Source organism: Cinclus cinclus, chromosome 4, assembly GCF_963662255.1.
Source record: "Cinclus cinclus chromosome 4, bCinCin1.1, whole genome shotgun sequence".
Classification (NCBI taxonomy): Eukaryota; Metazoa; Chordata; class Aves; order Passeriformes; family Cinclidae; genus Cinclus; species Cinclus cinclus.
In genome coordinates this window covers 70,527,601-70,544,878 of record NC_085049.1, presented here as the reverse complement: position 1 = coordinate 70,544,878, position 17,278 = coordinate 70,527,601, and the positions used below count along the sequence as shown (strand labels likewise).

Below are 17,278 nucleotides of genomic sequence, written 5' to 3'. Positions count from 1 at the left end.
AAAATAAATAAAATATTGCAAATATTTTGTACCACATTATTCAGTACTACCACTGGAATGGTAATGAATGAATGAAACCCAAAGAAATTATCCCATGTACAATCCAATATCCATCAATAACAGCAGAAATAAGTTGTCATGTAGAACATCTACATGAGAGGGCCACACCACTTGTCCAGGCAGGAGCTAATATTAATGTAGGTTTAGGGTAGCCACCTGCCAGGCAAGCTATTGTAACTCAGGTGAGTTGAATTCATGGCTAAGAGAAACAATTTAAGACTACTGCATCAAGGGAAAACCTGCCACGTTATTAAGACCCTTTGACATAACCAGTGTATGCATTGCAATTCCAACAGACACCTCCCTCTACACATTTGGTCTGCACCAAATAGGGAAGATGTGCTAGTATTCTGAACCCAGCAATTTGTATGCAACCAACAACAAAACCGAACTGTGAACAGCAGGTGATTGGAAAACATGGAACCAAGGCTTACAGTGTATCAAGAAATATCCTTAAAAAATTATAATGCACTCCAAAATCCATTTGTTCAGGCAATCCATATACAACAGAAGGCACTGTTATCCATATGAATCTATCAATTCTGCACAGCAAAAACCTGAGAAGTGCAACTCAATTAGATGCAGCCTGGCCCCTCCCGGTCATCCAGGTTCCTTGAGGACAAACGATTCCTTTCAGTCCATCAAATTATAAAAACACCACAAGAATTTGTACATTACAGTAGCTGGTTAGAAAGAACATTCTGGTGGGGGAAGCACACCACTATTTTCCAGAAAACCTTCAGCAGCATTAAATTACCCTCCCCATCACTCAGAAGTCACGATGGTTTCAAGAAAATGTAATGATGAAACCCTTCCCATTGACCTTTGTAGCCGATCCTTCAGTTGCCACTGGGAGTATTTCCAGCAAAATTAAATGCTGTGATCAGTCCTTTGTTGTCAAATGTGTAGCCACCTTGTTGTTCTATTGTCTTAGTCTCTAGAATTCAAAGAAAAAGGATATGAAAAATAGTCTATAGAGCACACCTTTGTCAGAGGCTACAGCTCAGCTAAAAATGAAAAATTATGGAAAAAACTCTTCAGCTGAGTCAAAATTTCACTCCCTAAGTGCAATGACAGGAATAAATTACACTGAGGTTTTCTCTAAAGGCATAAATGTGCACACCTCTACAACAGAGTTGAGAAATTAATCTTTTACCAAATCAGTCTATGCCACACTATTGTGCAGATTTATTTTCCATAATGCAAGCTTTCTACACATCTAAAACCTCACAGTAACTGCAAGGGCAATATACGTAGTTAAAAAGTTAGAAAACTGTTAAATGCATAATCGTCAATAGTAATCTTCAGCAAATGCCTGGCTGCACATAGATACTGCTCCAATTTGTTCTTCATTTCAAATGTCAGACTGTGTAAAACTAGTTCATACCTTGTTCAAGCAGCAGCACAAGTCAATGAGAAGGCAATTAATTAGGAACAACAGTAAACTTACTCTGAATAACACATACTTCCAGGCAAGGAATAATGTAATCATGATATCCTGCTCACGCTTCCTAGAAAACGTTAATTAGCACAGAGGTTGTTGTTACAGATTAGAATCGGTTCCAACATCTCTGCAAGAGCTGAAAGGGGCCCAGGGAAGTGACTCACCTGCGGCAGTTCTCCGGTGCTCTGCTAATGTGTAAATCTCCTGCAGCTGTTTCTTCTGATCCTCACTCAACGGCGAGGTCAGGGAATGGTACCAGGCTGCATCCCGGCTCTGCACCGCTGTCAGGGCAGCAATGCAGGAAAAGTGACTGTCAGCTTATATACAAGTTCATTTCAGAATAATAAAATGAAGCACATGGAAATTCTGGTTGGTTTTAAAACAGGATCTGCACTGCAAAACAAAATCAATACTCCTGGTGGTTTTCTTTGCATAGAATTCCCACTCTAACAGAGGCAATCCATTTGGGGGAACTTAATTAGATCCTCTGCTTTCTGAAACAGAAAGTTAACCATGTGGCCATTATTCATGGACAACGTGAATTTAATCTCGTTGAAAACTCTGATGGAAACTAAAAGCAACAGGATTAGTGACACAGGAAAGGGAGAAAATTATTTCCCGATTAACATCTAGAAGGTGGCAAATATTTCTCTATATAGGAGTCCCCCTAGTGACCAAGCCCTACTTATTTAGGCTGTGATTGAAAAATTCTGAGGGAGGACATGATGATAATTAATCTCTGGCTGTATTTGCTACCATTTGTTTTTTGCAGCACTAGTAAGCCAAAAAATTGTAGGACTAAGATTAGACAGCGAGATCACATTTTACACTTTTAGTAACCTAAACTATTACTCATAACAAAGAAACGGGTTTTCCCCAAACCACAAACATCTCCAAACGATTTCATCGTGTTATATCATTCTGCTGACCAGCAAACACATACTTAGAAGTGCTTGTGTAAAAAACTGGTATTCATCGACACCATTTTCAAGGTCAAGAGGTGTGCTGAACCCTTCAAGAGCAGTCTCTTCCAATGCATCTTCATCCCAGTCATCGTCATCATCATCATCATCATCACCCTCTTCCTCTCCACCTCCAGCACTGCCACCTCCTCCTCCTCCACTGTGGTTCTCTTGCATTGCCTGGCTCACTTCATTTGTCTCATCCTCATCGCTTGGTATCTCTTCTGCAAAAGCATTGACATGTTTTGTAAAACAAAGATTAAAACTATAAGGAAACAATGACTTATGGATTAAAAACAATTAGTAAATCTAGATTTTGGCTGGAAAGGGGACTGTCTGTTAACACCCTTTCCCCAAAATCTTGCAAGTCTTAGAAAAATGAAGCTATTAAAACATTTCCTACATTCAAGACCAGGTAAACCTTTGTTTCTATGCAGACCTGAGGAATGTGAAGCTGCCATCTTTTTTCTTCTTTCATTTATGCAGTCATTGTGCAATTATAGGGTACAAAATTTTCGAGGAAATGTCTTCCATGAAATGGTCCCATCACTCTGCTTTTTAAATTACAGAGACTTGCATAGAATTCAAAAATGTACATTAAACCATGAGAAATCCATCTGCAGACCAACTGTCTTCCTTCTCTTGAGTGTGGCCTTATTTGAACAACTTAAACAAACACATTAAGTTGGTGTTACCTTCCATTCTACTTATGAAACTATGACTCCATGAATTAAATGCAACTACAACCTGCTATTCTAAATATTGCTCTGTCTTATTTAAGGAGAAATACTTCTGACTTATAATCAAGATTCAAAAAAACCAAAACCTTCATTTCCAAACCTGCAGCTCTTCCTGTGTTAACAGTTAGAAAGGATAAAGAGGACTAAGGATGCAGCAAGCAGGGACTGAATCACGGGACAGAGATCTGAACATTCCTGTGCTGTTTCATACTATATTCCTATGTATTGAGAAGAATTCTGTGATTCCATTAGAGAACAAGAACAACCATGTGAGTGGTTGTGAGTGGATGACATAATCTGCTTACATCCAATCTAATTTTCACACCTCAAAACATCTACTCCTTGTCAAGCACATTTGCCTGCAGTGCTGTGCATAATTCCCTCCGTAAGGCATTCTTTGATGTTTTTTTCTCTTCTGGCAGACACAGAGGTTAGAGGCTTGTGTGCTCAAGGAACCTCAGCTGCCTCAAACCCCACTCTGCAAACAACTTTCCATTTGGACAAAGAAGACCTGCCAGGATCTCCTTCAAAATTCAATCAAAAAGGTCTTTCAAACAGCTTCTTTCCAGGAAGTAAGAATATATCTAGAAGAGTCCTGGCAAACTCCTGCTGCCTATGTGAGAAGACAGGGCATATTCACAATCCAGCAGAGTAGACCTGCAAGTTATTCTTGAACCAATTCCACCCTTTCACAAAATGTTAGCTGTTACACCATGAAACATTTTGATTACAATTTGGGAGGAAAATCAACTCCAAAGATGGTATTTCAAGCACCCAGTAAGCCGAGCTATTTTCAGCAGACTAATGAGTCTTAAAAACGAACTGCAATTTCTTACCCCCTTTAAATTAAATCCAGACAAAATCCACAATGTGAAAAGGGGAGATTTTACCATTATCTTCTGCAAAGTGTTTTTCATCTTTAGCATGATCCTCATGTTCTGTGAGCTCTCGTGAGGCGCAAACTTGTTTTAAGCCCAAGAAGAGAAGGAGGATGGAAGGAACAATCTGGGCAGCCACAGCATCCACTGCAGGTGGTCGGTTCTGCAATTCCATTAGGATGCTCAGTCCTATTATACACATCTTTCTGTCATGGAGTCTGAAACATGACACAATTGTTACACAAAAGCCAGATTTTCACTGCAAGGATATATAGAGAACGTTAAAATCCTGGTGCTTGACATGGCAAAAGACACTGTCTCAGAGGCTATGTTCAAAGATCCTATACAAACTATTTTCTTTGTTCTGAATCAAGTTTCCACTGGAAAGTACTTGTCCAATAACAACTAAACGTTTTTCAAGTACTGGTCAAATTCCTGGAGCAACTTTTTCTGATTACCATATGCAAAATTTGTAATGTTAAATAAATACTGTTTAATAATTATGTAAACTATCTTGTCTTTAATAAAGCATTTGATACAGATTAGTGTTATTAAATAGGATGGAAAATTAATTTGCTTTGGCTTTGATAGCAGTACTGTTTCAGGGATGGAAAGTGACAAAAACTATTAGTGAAGAGCAATGATAAGTGAGAAAGCATTGAATCGCAGGGTGCATTTATGGAATGCCCCAGGGATAGCTGAAGTTACATTAGGAGAAATCCATCAGAATGGCTGTCTTATACAGATTTCCATATATAATTTCTAATGCTACCTTGAGACACATTGTTAACTCTGGTGAAAGCAGGGAAATAATTCCATCTTATCAAGCATAACTGGCAGTGTAGTCAAACTGGGAACTTTCAAATGAGTAGACCTCCAGTAAAACAAACTGAGACAACTGAAGGGAAAGAAGTCCATTGAATTAGTAGCAGAAAGATTTTTATGTGGCCATAGTCAGGAAACTAAGTAAGAACCTATGCTTTTAAACGTAAGAATTGATTTTCACTTCCAGAAACAGTAATTTTTGCCAACAAGATGGAAAGAAATCTCTAAATGCCTCTGCAGATACTCTTTGGTTCTCCTTTTCTGGAAACATCAGAAGTATTCAACTTGGAGCTAACATTACAGTATTCTGTTATTATGGCCTTGAGAGGAGCTTTTTTTGTTTGAACTATTCAATTTGATGCTGACAGCTTCTGTGCAAACCTTCTGCAGGACAGGTAGTGCCTAGAGAAACCAAACAAACCTCCAGAGCTGTCAGAAAATGGTCATCCTCTGAACTCTTGGGATACTTCCATTACTGAACCAGTTTTACTTTGGAATGAAGAGAATACAAGCTCAGAGAAAGAAATAAGATGGTCACCACAGGCTGCAATAAAGCTAACAGGGGGACAACCAGCTCAATCCACCACTTCAAAAATCACTACAGAAATACAGCTTTTAAGTGCTTAGCATTTCATTACCTAAGTTCCTATATAACATGCTACTGAACTATTACATCTCTTAAGTAACACAATCCTGTATTGCAGCTTTCTAAACTTTACTTGTGCTTAAATAAGGTTAAAGATCTGGAGGGATTTCATGACATCTCCCATGTTGTTAGTCCTGTTAGGATTTACTGAAGTGATTCATTCTCAAGAGCAGTTGACAACAAAAATAAATTATATATGACCATGCAGAACATTATGGTCCCAGCAGACCTTCCAAGAACAACAAAGTCAACTAGGATATCAAATGACACACTTTGTCACATTGGGTTTGGCTGCCTGGTTACAGGTGTTGAAAAATGCACGAAAGTGCATGCAGGAACAGAGCATTCCTGTAACCATAATCCTTCCTTTTCAGATGGAATGGGACACAAAAGAAGGCATAAAAAACCAGCCAGGCAGACTGAGACAGAGGAACAGAGTCTGCTTTCATGAAAAAAAACCCCATAAATCCCTTACTCCTCTCAGCTGAAATTACTTACTCCTGCATGTTGAAAACATGTCATTTGCTCTCATGTCAACATTTTGCAGACCAAAAGCCAAGCTAAAGATAATGCTACCTATAAACGAAGGATAGCTGTTATTTGGAGAGTTGTGCCTAGTGCAAGTACAAATGGAAAAAAAATTCTCTAACCTTCTCTTTGTATTAGCACTGTCATCCAAGTGTGACCAAAGCTCTGTTAATCTATGCACAAGATTTCTATCCTGCATGTTGACACTGGGAAGTCATGAAATTTCTTCAAGACCCAAATGTACAAAGAAGCAATTTCAGACACATGCACCAGAGCAAGCAAACAATTCCTAGCACTATTTTTAATCATACATTTGAAAAAGCTACCATTGTGCAGAACCAATTGCAAAATGCAACAGTAAAATGTTAAAAAAAAATCTTAGTAATTGATGGATTAGCTTTATATTAAATTATCATTTTGGGACAGCAAATCAAAGTACAAGAACGAAGTCCTGCTGTTTGAAAGGGAGTCATCATTGGGAAGCAGCCCAAATGACCAAAACCCACAGCATATTTGTCATGCTCCACTTTAAAGCTGCTAAACAGAGAAGCTGCAAGAATGAACACGTCTTCAGAATATTCATGTTATTAGAAGGCCCTGCAGGACAGCAGAAATTCAGGCATCGAGCCATCTTTAGTGAACCTGAGCCAGAAGGAGACTTTTCTTTCACCTGCCAGCAGAGACAAACAGCAGGAAAAGCATCTGCCTTGCCTGAAGTTCACTATTCCACTATGCCCCAGCTGTATTAAGGATCCATAGGACTGAACAAGCAAAACAGAGTTCTATATATTTTCATAATAGCAAAGAATGGCTTCAGGACCATTCCGTTGCTATCAAAAGGCTCATTATTTCAGCACCCTTCCATCTGCTCAAAGGAGCCTGGATATGATTCTCCTTAGTAATTTGTGTTTTGAGATCTGTACTTATTTGCTCAGAAGCACACAATAGCCCTCCCTAACAATCAGGGACTCTGCTTATTCCTCAGTGGTTTATCAAGCCTGGAGGGTTAAACACACAACATGGCAATGCAAGACTCAAAGCCAAGTCTATTTTTAACAAGCTGTGTGTGGTCCTCATGATCTGCAGGACCTCTCTCTTGCTAACACACTTTTCTTCTAACACAGCACAAAGGATTTTAAAATCTTTTGTATTTTAAACCAAGCTGAAAGTATTTCAGAGAAAAACTGCTAAGCCTTTCCTTTTACTGGTTTGCTGTGTTCCTTTGTGAGAATCAAGTTTCTTTCTATCACATCAATCCAGCTCCTGGACAAACTGCAAATAATTAGCCACTTCCTTCTAGTTGCAAAGTTGGAACCAACATAAGACTGGGATTTTTATATACAACTCTGAGAAACCTAGGATTTTTAACTATTCAAACTCCTATCAAATATATAATCCTACTCAGCTTCAAAAAAACCAAAATCACTTACTGAAGGGTTTTTTGAAGCAAGTGAGGTTTTCCTTTCACCTTAGTTATCACTGAAGAATTTTTAGTATGAGAATAAGCATAAGTCATGCAGAAGTTTCACCTAAACCCCAGCTGTCAGGAAAAAGGTAGAAAGTGGTAAGGATCAAATGTTTCTCAAAAGGCTCTCCCGTGTGAAGTTATTGTAGAAAACATGTAGAAATAAATACAATATCCTGTGGCATATAGGCACTATCAGGACACAATCACAGATATGTGATACACACTATGACACACTGAATTTATGCACAGTCTTAGAAGAAGTTCCGAGTCCTCCTTGCCTGGCTAATTTTTAACATGCCAACTTTGTAACACTTTTTCAATCATTTCCAGGGTTTTAACAACATGGAAAAACAGCTACTTATCTCACCATAACTGCTTTTCCCCTCCATTTTTCCCATAGATTCCATCTCATGCACTCACACGTGCTGCTCCAGAAGTACTGCATTCTTTTGGCAAACACCATTGGCTCCAGCCTGAGCACGTGCAGCCATGCACAACCCTAGTGCTGGCAGAGCAGGATCTATGGGGACTAAGACTCCACAGGAACAGACAAAAGACACAGAATCACAAAATGGTTTGGGTTGGAAGGGACCCTAAATGTCATCTAGTTCCAATCCTTCTACCATGGGCACCTTCTACTACACCAGGTTGCTCTAAACCCCATCCAGCCTGACCTTGAACACTTCCAGGGATGGAGTGTCCACACATAAGAGTGTGAGATTTATGTGGACAAAGCATCTTGAACAGCTACTGTCACCACCACATTCCAGATTTCCTGCATGGTTGACAAAGAAATGACACCAAGATTCACCTGGAGGTGGATCCACTTTGATCTAGTCCAGTTTCTCTAGGACCTATGAGTTTACCAAATAATTTGAATCTGGGCCTAAAACTGCCTCTTATTGGAAAGCAGGCTAAGTAATCTGCAAATGGCAGCTGATTGGAAAAAGGACTGTACAAAAAGAAGTGCCCACTGCTCTCTAATGAAGACATGAACTTGTTCGGGGGGACCCAAGAAACAATTCTAAGAACACCAATTTTTTTTTTTTTTTGCACTTCTGTCTTTTCCTGTTCAGTTAGACCTCTGAATCTAGGGCTCCTTTACTACTCATAAGAAAACAAATGGTCTGCTAGAAGCAGTGCTCTCCTGAGGGAAAGGGAGGAAGTCCCTTACAGCACATCACATCACAGTGCCTCATCAGCAGTACTACAGCAAAAGCCCTACCCTACGCCTGGAAGCCACAAAATGAGGAGACAGCACACAAGGAAGAGTGAGTGACTTTTAGATTTAAGCAACATTACAGATAATTATTTCTCTGCTGGTAGCAGCAAATCAAAGAGAGATTTTTAATCCTCTGCTGACATTCAAGCACAGTCTGGGCAGAATGACAGGCATGACAACTGTGTGCTTAACTTTTCATTTTCACAGGCTTTGTTGACCTTTGTCTCAGCTCCAAATACGAGTTTATTTGAGCAGTAGTTTGAGTAGCTGATGCTTTTTGAAGAGCAACACAGAAGAACTGAAAATTAGCTCACAGTACTATTTGAGATTGGAGCCTTGTTAGACCCTCAACATTTTTCCTTTCTGAATCTGACTAGTTTCTCACTGAATGCTCCAAGATAAATTGTTTCAGGCTACAAATCTCTTTCAGTTTACCATCTGCAAGGAGTATCTTCCTTCCTGCTATCTCTGTATGCACTTAACATGTGATAAGTAGTAGAAAAAAATGAAAGCACAAAGAGATGAAGAACAAGAACTTCGCTTCAGCCATAAAAGAAAATTGGTACATGGAAATCCTAAAATGTCTGGCCCTTTTCTAAAGCCAGTAGATGTAAAAATAATTTCTTAATTAGCAATAATATTACCACAAGATGTGGAAGAAGCAACTTAAGGAAGACACAGCCTAAGCCTATCCATAGACCTGCAAGCAAAAGTCAGCCTCCAGTAACAAAACAAACTTGAGCAGGAACCTTAGAGGTAGCTGTTAACTATGTCTGTCTGCTTTGCCCTTAAGCAGATTTGAATCTCACTGTTAAGACACTACATCTTAGCTGAGAGGCAAGCACTGGCCTTCACCTCTGCTCAGCATCAAGTGCATGCTTTGCTCAGTAATGACAGGTTTTGTTCCCCTTCATTAACTTTACAAATGCTTAACTCCTGCCTGAGTGCACACCAGTGCAGCACACACACATTCAAGGGAGGTCACAGGGACGTTTAAGTTCAGCAGTATGATAAGCAGTCAATGGCACAATGATAAATATGCAAGTTGATTGTGAAAATTTGTTTAGAATCAGAGGTGGGGTTCACTGCAAAGAGTATTTTTTAAAAAAATTAAATGGAGCAGTTAAAAACAACTTATAAAATACAGAACAGAAAGTATGTACACAGTGTTTCAGACAAAAAGTTAACATGCTGTTGAAAACCAGCTGGTCAATTCTGAATATTGTTAAAAAAAAAAACAAAACAAAACAAAACAAAACAAAAAACTCAACACTTGCCCAAAAAAACAGTCCGTGTCATTCATCCACTGGTTTATGAACTGTGCAGTGATGGGCTCAGGATTGTGTGGAAATCTGATGTTCTCCAAGGTGTGCAAAAGTAGGTCAGGATTGTAGTAGAGTGCAGCTATGGCAACCTGAAGACACATGGTACGAAGCTCACTTGTTTTAACTCCTCGAGTCAAGCGCTCCAGAACAGCCTCCACAAAGAGGGGAATACACTGGGAGAATGAGAAATCAGAATGAGAATACAGTGAGAGAGAAAGCAAAGGGCAAAAACAAAGAAAACAGTCATTAGACACGTTGCAGATTTTACAAAATTTTATAATATTTTTACTACAATTATGTCCTGAGTTATCTGAAGTTCAGGTACAGAGCCAAGGAACACATTCTATTAACTTTCTAGCCTCCAATCACATGCTTATAAATCTTCCCCAAAGCAGTTCTCTGAGCTAAAAATTGCAATGCTATTCTGAGCACAGGGGATAATATTTGGGGCCATTTGGTGGAGTTTGTTTTAGCATGTAGAAAAGCTCTAGGAAAAAACTCAGACACTCTCATCTTTAAAGAAAGATACTAAACAGGCAGTAGAAATTAAACTAGCTAAATCTGTAACATAAGAAGCTCTTCCTAATAAATGTAAAGTGACATTAAATTTTTTATAAAAGTTGAATACTAGTTTATTCAGATAGCAAGAAACATGCACAAATCTTAAACAATGAAATAAAGCATTCTAAATGCATGTATATTTCAGTGGGCAAATTTATTCTTTACAAAAATTTGGGAAGCATTATAGAAGTTTTAGTTTACGAGTTTCAGTTCCGTGTGCAGCCATTTTAATTCAAAGAGTTGTACATCTCAATTAAGCCTTCCACCACATACTTATTTCAATGCAAACACATTGAATTCACTTTAAACTCTTCCAGATACCCTTGAAAAATAAAATCTCTCCGAGAATATTTTTATCTTCAATTAGTTCAGATTTACACTAGTAAAGTTGTATCAGTTTCAGTGAAATTAACTGAAAATTTATCACTGAAGTCTATGGATTGCACTGTAGTGACATCAAACATGCTCTTTACGTAAGTCCAGAATTTGGCCCTTAATAGGAAAAAGACTACTTTCTGAAAAGGTGTTCTAAGAAGCTCTGGAAAATTGTGATTATGTTTATCCCTGCAAACACAATCCAGCCATGCTAAAAAATCTGCATTTCCAAATGCACTAACTTAAAACATAAAAAATTTCCTATAGCTTGGAAAAACAACAGCAGCTGGATATGTACAATTAACCTCTCAGTCACAGCAGTTTTAACTAGGTGTTTTGCAACAAAAAGGAAATTTTATTAAGAGAAAACAAAAAAGGACAATCTAGTACAACATACTATATATTCTTATAATTCAGTCCATATCCATTTTGTGGTCATGTCCATTAATATCTGGTCTCAAAACCAAAAAACCCCAACCATACAAACCTTCCTGAGTACATTCACTTCTGTCTGTTTTTCTGCCTTCCTTACATCTCCCTCAAATTCTCTATTTCCAGCTGTTCCTCTCAGGAGTCATGGATCATTAGAAAGCAATAAAAGAGAAAACCTGTTCAATATGTATCACCTGGTCAATACCCCGTCCTTTGCACTGAAGAACAATCACTTCTAGGAGTTTGGCTGCATGGCACTCTGCATCTTCTCCTGCATCTCCTGTCAGTACCTAATAATCAGAGTAACAATTTCATTTATCAGTAGTCACTGACAACACTGAAGGCAAGTGCTCTTGGTACCTGCACACATCCAAAGGTCTCTACAAAGCATACATGTATGCATTCACACTAATTAATTGCTAAATTCTGTGAGTAATTAAGAGACATATTTCATCTCTACAGGACATAAACAAGGATAAGGGGCTAAAGGTGAATTTTAAAAACTAGAAGAAATTGCTGTAGTTCTTAAAGAATGCTATATTCTTTATATGTCCTCACTTTCCCTTTTTTAAAAAGAAATGTCACTTATGATGCTTTCCATATTTTCACTTCAATTCTAATAGTCACTGGCAGATTAACAACCTGGCAAAGTGAAGTGCTATGTCTAGGCTAGTTTCTGATTAAGAACAAAATGTATGCAATCATTCTGTGTGTAGGCATGTACATGCCAAACTGATTGCTTCATCACAGTACATTTCAACCCCATGGTCACTGTCAATCAAACCTGACAAAAGGAGCATAATTTTCACATACAAATACTCTAAATACTCTTAAAAATAAGCAGGTTGCTAGATGCCTAACAGTCTCTAATGCCCCAAATCAGAGGAGGACTGCAGCATCATCTCATACTTTATTATACATGAGAGACTCAGCATAAAAGGGAAACAAGATAAATGTAGAAAGAACTTCAAATGAGTTTGCACCTTAGCTGACAACCAGAGAGTCCAACTTGGCAATCTCCTGTGCAAGATACACAACCCAAGGAAATCAGGCTTCATTAATTCCCTACCTACTAAAATAGCTCTCTATAGAAGAGAGTCAAGATGAACAGCAACTTTCTCCCACACAGATTTTTGAATGTAATTTTTTTAAAGCATGTCACTTAAAAAGTGTGAAGGTGCTATGTGTGCTCAGAACTGAGGTAAGACCAAAATTCACTTAGTTCTGAAATGCTTGGCCACCATGTGGCATGTTCAGGTCACTCAGCTCCTCTAATTGTGATGTAGCAGTGATAAATACAACAGTAAGAATCAGAAGCCTTACCTTTTTACACATAGAGTAAATGATTTCTAAATGCTTTGGGTTAGACAGTAAAGTATCAGTGTCAATGGTCACATAATTATGCAAGAGAGGCATCATATCTGCAGAACAGTGAGATCAAAAGAGAAAAAAATTATGAAAAGTGCTAACCAGAGAGATAGTCCTAAAGTGGAATTCATTAGCTTAGATTCCTCAGTATGGTTGGAAATTCAAACTCTGCAAAAGTCTTTTCTGGAAGAATTCTTCATAAAATGCACTAGGCAGGGTACATGTTTGGAACCAGAATAGGATTACATTTTAATTAATCAATTTGTAGTTTCACGTAAACTTTGAATACTCAACTTTCTTTGAGTTCAGGACCCCTACAACAACTGATCACACTGACAGATTTGAACATGCTTCTACTTAAATAGCTCCTGTTACACTCCCACACTAAACAGACAGTCAGGGCATGATTCAAATACATTATCTTTTTAAACCAAGACACTAAATGGAAGCGACCCTTATCAGGGTGGATTTTAAAGATGAATTCTCAAACAGATGTGACTTTACCTGCAAAGTATTCAAAGCAATCCTGCTGGAAGACCTCATACAGAACACCCAAAAGCTGCCACATCTGAGGTGAAATCATCTGGCATGTTAAGCTGAAGGCCAAGGACAGAATTTCTTCATAAAACTCTGCAAAAGACAAAAAATTTGAAGCAGGGTGCTTTACAAAATAAATTTAACTTGCAAATACCTTAAAATCTGAAACTGAGTCCTGAGTCTAGTAACAACTAGAAGACAGCAATTAGAAATTAAACCATGCAGAGAAAAAGAAAACAAATTGTAAATGACTCTTTCAGACAGGCCTTATGTTGGCTATAATTATAATGATATGCATAGTTTTCCAGTATAAATACACACCAAAAAAATACATCAGCAGCACATAAAAGACAATGTTTTTAATCAATTTACTGAAAAATATTTTTTTTTCTCAGCCTTCGTTTTTTCTGCAAGGCCTTATCACAAAACTGTAACTTTAAGTGCAGCATACTGATAAAGCAGTAATTTAATTGCACACCATGTCCATAAGAGACTAATGTAGTTGCAGACATTGTCCTTTAACCCAATTAGCCAGAATTACAATCAGAATAGCATCTTCAGCTTTTGACCTGCAAAACACAATAGCCAATCTGACTGATGAACAAGGGTAAATCAAGAGAAACAAACTACAATGGTAAAGTAATGGCGTTTTTCTTTAAAGAAACACGCACAAAAAGATGGAAAAAATTCTGCTCTGCAAGTTAACAATAATTAACTTACACACTTTTACACATCTGTAAAACATACCTATAACGTGTTTCTGCAAAACAAGGCCAATGATCTGTAAACAAATGCTCTCCAGCTGTTGAGTGATCTGAAATAAAAGCATAAAGCACTTTATTAAAAAAATTAGAAATACAGAAATCAAATAAATGTATTTGACTAATTCAGTTTGAGAAGTTCTTCAAATCAGAAAGGCTTTTATAATTTTTTAAATGCGGCATTAACAATCACATTATGAAATAAGGTCTCCCTGATGCAGAAAGAACCTCTTTACCCTGAATATGTGATCTGTGGACATTGCACCACAGCTGGGAGACCAATTCCTAGGAATTCTATCCAAGAAATTTCTGAGTAAACTAGAGACAGGGGTCATCACTATAAAAAACTGGCCTTATGCAAAATATTTCTCCTTAAATGTTACTTTAACACTCTGTTATACAACTAGTCACTGTGAAGAAAATTAACTCTACCCCAACCAAAACCAGCAAATTCCAATGAAGTGTTTACCAAGTAAGGGCAAAGAATTTTACACTTGTGACATAAATTCCCTTGAAGCTGAAAGCTAAACAATTCATAAATCACAAAAGTAAACTGGGCTTTAGATTCGTATCTGTCAGAGGTGACTTGGTACCATCCCACTGTAGTAAATGCACGTTCATGCCAAGTGATGCAACATACACAGAAGTGCTTGTCATGAGTGGAAGGAGGAAATTATGAAGGAAAATCTCACCTCCTTGTGATCTTCCACAACTGTCAGGATTGTGTCAATTGTGTGCAAGATGCCCATGGCCATAACTGTTTTGTCCTCTACCTCCTCATATTCCTCACTCTGAAGTACTTTACCAAATATTTCAGCCTGTGAACAAAACAAACCAACTTGACATTCAAGAGCAAACCCATGTTTCTAATTTGTCATTCAAAACCAGGCAGTTAATGCAGCAGCAGCAATACCTTATCTGTAGGAGCTGTCAGCACTGAAAAATACGCTTGCTACTTTTGAAAGGGAATATAGCAAATTAAAATCTCCTCTTTTTTAGTCAGAAGTCTACGTTAAGTCATTTGAAATGCTAAATAGTTAGAGCTTGGCTCATTAAAACCAGTGACACAAATCAGTATCTTTGAAAAATCTACAGGTTTTAAAGATGCTTCATAGAGGAAAAAAAAACATAAATACTGCAAATACTACAGGAGGACTCATAAAGCTTACTTTAAACAGTGTGTGCTTCAAGCAGAGTTCATTAAATGTTCACCAAAATAGGCACGAGCTTCTGACTGGAGTGGTATTTCACTATTCCTCTTACCAGGTGTTGAGTCATGTCCACAGCGATAGTAGCGACCTCCTGGCTGTACTCATAGATCATCTTCTGGATTACATTTGTGAGATCATCGTTTTCTGTCTCTCTGACAATGTACAGGAGCTCCTGCATCACTGGCCTTACATAAGGCTTCACATATTCCTTGGCTAAAAGATTAATAGAAACTAGGTGAAATAAACACAAACACACAGCATCTCCAAACTGCCAGGGAGCTGACTAGTCTTGAACAGAATATGCTTAATTTGAATTCACTAAAGAAATAAAAAAGCCAAAAAACATACCCAAAACAATTTTACAGTCCATAACCAGTAGACAGAGTAAATAAAACTGTGTAATATTGAAATGCCACCCACAGCAAAAATCCAGTTTTGAGGGAACATTTGCTTTCATATATAAGCAGTGTTCATTTTTAAACATACACACCACTTAATTTCAGTAAAAAAACAACCAAAGATGGGTAATATTTATTAAAACAAACATGCTGATTCTAACTTCTTTTATGCCACCAAAACTTGAAGCAGAATTCTGGGATGTAATGAGCAAGTGAATCTGTCTAATCATGATAAAATATTCTGAAATGTCTGTCTTTAATTGACAGAAATGTTTAGATAAATCTGCTGCAACCTCCTCGTCTCAACAAAAAATCAATGTATACAGCTGATGAATCACTGTCACATACCTTGCTCTTGGTTGCTTATTAAGGTCTGAAGGGCTATGGCTGCTTCTACTTTGACAGGCATCTCCTTATCATCAATCAGGCTCTTCTTTGCCAGCTCTACTGCATTCCTCAAGTTTAGCTCATTGTGAAATTTCAAAGCACTGAATGAATGAAGTACCCAACAGGACTGCAAGGCAAGAAGAGAAGCAAGTTACGGGCTACGGAAATTTTAAGCATTTTTAACTGAGTCAAAACCAATGCTAACTATCTCCTTGTTTGCATGGATTGCTTTTTTCCCCCCCACTTAACTTTCATTAAATGTAACACAGGTACTGCACTCAAGCAGCTCTTTGCTACACTTTCCCAAATTCCAATAAATACAGTGTGCACATAATTTGCATTCATACCTTTGGTCCTTCTGGGGGAAATAAAATCAGAATAAAAACAATGAAAACTGCATGCCCATGATTGATATTGGCACTTGGGGATTTTCTTCAAGCAGCACTCAAACTGATGTTACCTAATTGTGGAAATCCTGCCTATTCTTCACAGCCATCTCTGCTAATGGAAAATGGCCACAATTGCTGCTCAGATTCTCAAGTTTGTTTGATTGCTTAAAGGTAAACATTAATACAACACAGACCCTCGATCAATTCATTTAACTGAAGAATCATTGTTTAAATCAAAACTAAGAAAAAATACTGCACAAGAATGTTTTTTTTTTCATTTTACTAGGTATTTACCTAATTTCTTTCAGTAACATTCAGAATGAAATCAAACTGCAAAGGAAGGAACCATGGCAAATACTGGAATTGATGGAACAGGGGAACTTACTCGAGCTCTGAGGTATCCCAGGTTAGACATGAACAAGGGAAACACATGATTCTGTAACATCAGCTCCATCTGATCCTTGAAGACACTCTTCTGTTGGAGTAACGAAAAATTAATTTTGGAGACCAATCATTTCACATACTTCTTTCTAGCCCATAATGCAATTCTAATGTCAACCATGAGAAATACAATATAATAAAGATATCCTCCCACAAAGAGAATTTGATCCCTTACCTTGAATAGAACCAACTCTAAAGCACAGCAAGTTCAAAACTATTCATTACAACATGTAAACTGGAATTTTCATGTTATTTAAGGCAATTAATTCCAGCTGATTTTTCTTAAAAACTAACAAGGATCAATAACTAGTAGGTCTTCC

At 37.8% G+C, this 17,278-nt stretch overlaps 1 protein-coding gene across 1 annotated transcript in view; it reads right to left on the bottom strand.

Moving 5' to 3' along the window:
- Positions 1-21: 21 nt before the first annotated feature.
- IPO8 (importin 8) overlaps positions 22-17,278 on the bottom strand; it is a 40,914-nt gene continuing 23,657 nt past the window's right edge. Inside the window, exons 13-25 of the mRNA XM_062491543.1 lie at positions 16,903-16,992; positions 16,090-16,255; positions 15,396-15,556; positions 14,825-14,950; positions 14,119-14,185; positions 13,339-13,464; positions 12,790-12,887; positions 11,661-11,756; positions 10,051-10,271; positions 4,097-4,302; positions 2,448-2,690; positions 1,669-1,785; positions 22-997 (exon numbers count right to left, since the gene is read on the bottom strand). Coding sequence (XP_062347527.1) covers positions 900-997; positions 1,669-1,785; positions 2,448-2,690; positions 4,097-4,302; positions 10,051-10,271; positions 11,661-11,756; positions 12,790-12,887; positions 13,339-13,464; positions 14,119-14,185; positions 14,825-14,950; positions 15,396-15,556; positions 16,090-16,255; positions 16,903-16,992 — 1,815 coding nt within the window. The 3' untranslated portion in view covers positions 22-899. The remainder of the gene's footprint in view (positions 998-1,668; positions 1,786-2,447; positions 2,691-4,096; positions 4,303-10,050; positions 10,272-11,660; positions 11,757-12,789; positions 12,888-13,338; positions 13,465-14,118; positions 14,186-14,824; positions 14,951-15,395; positions 15,557-16,089; positions 16,256-16,902; positions 16,993-17,278) is intronic.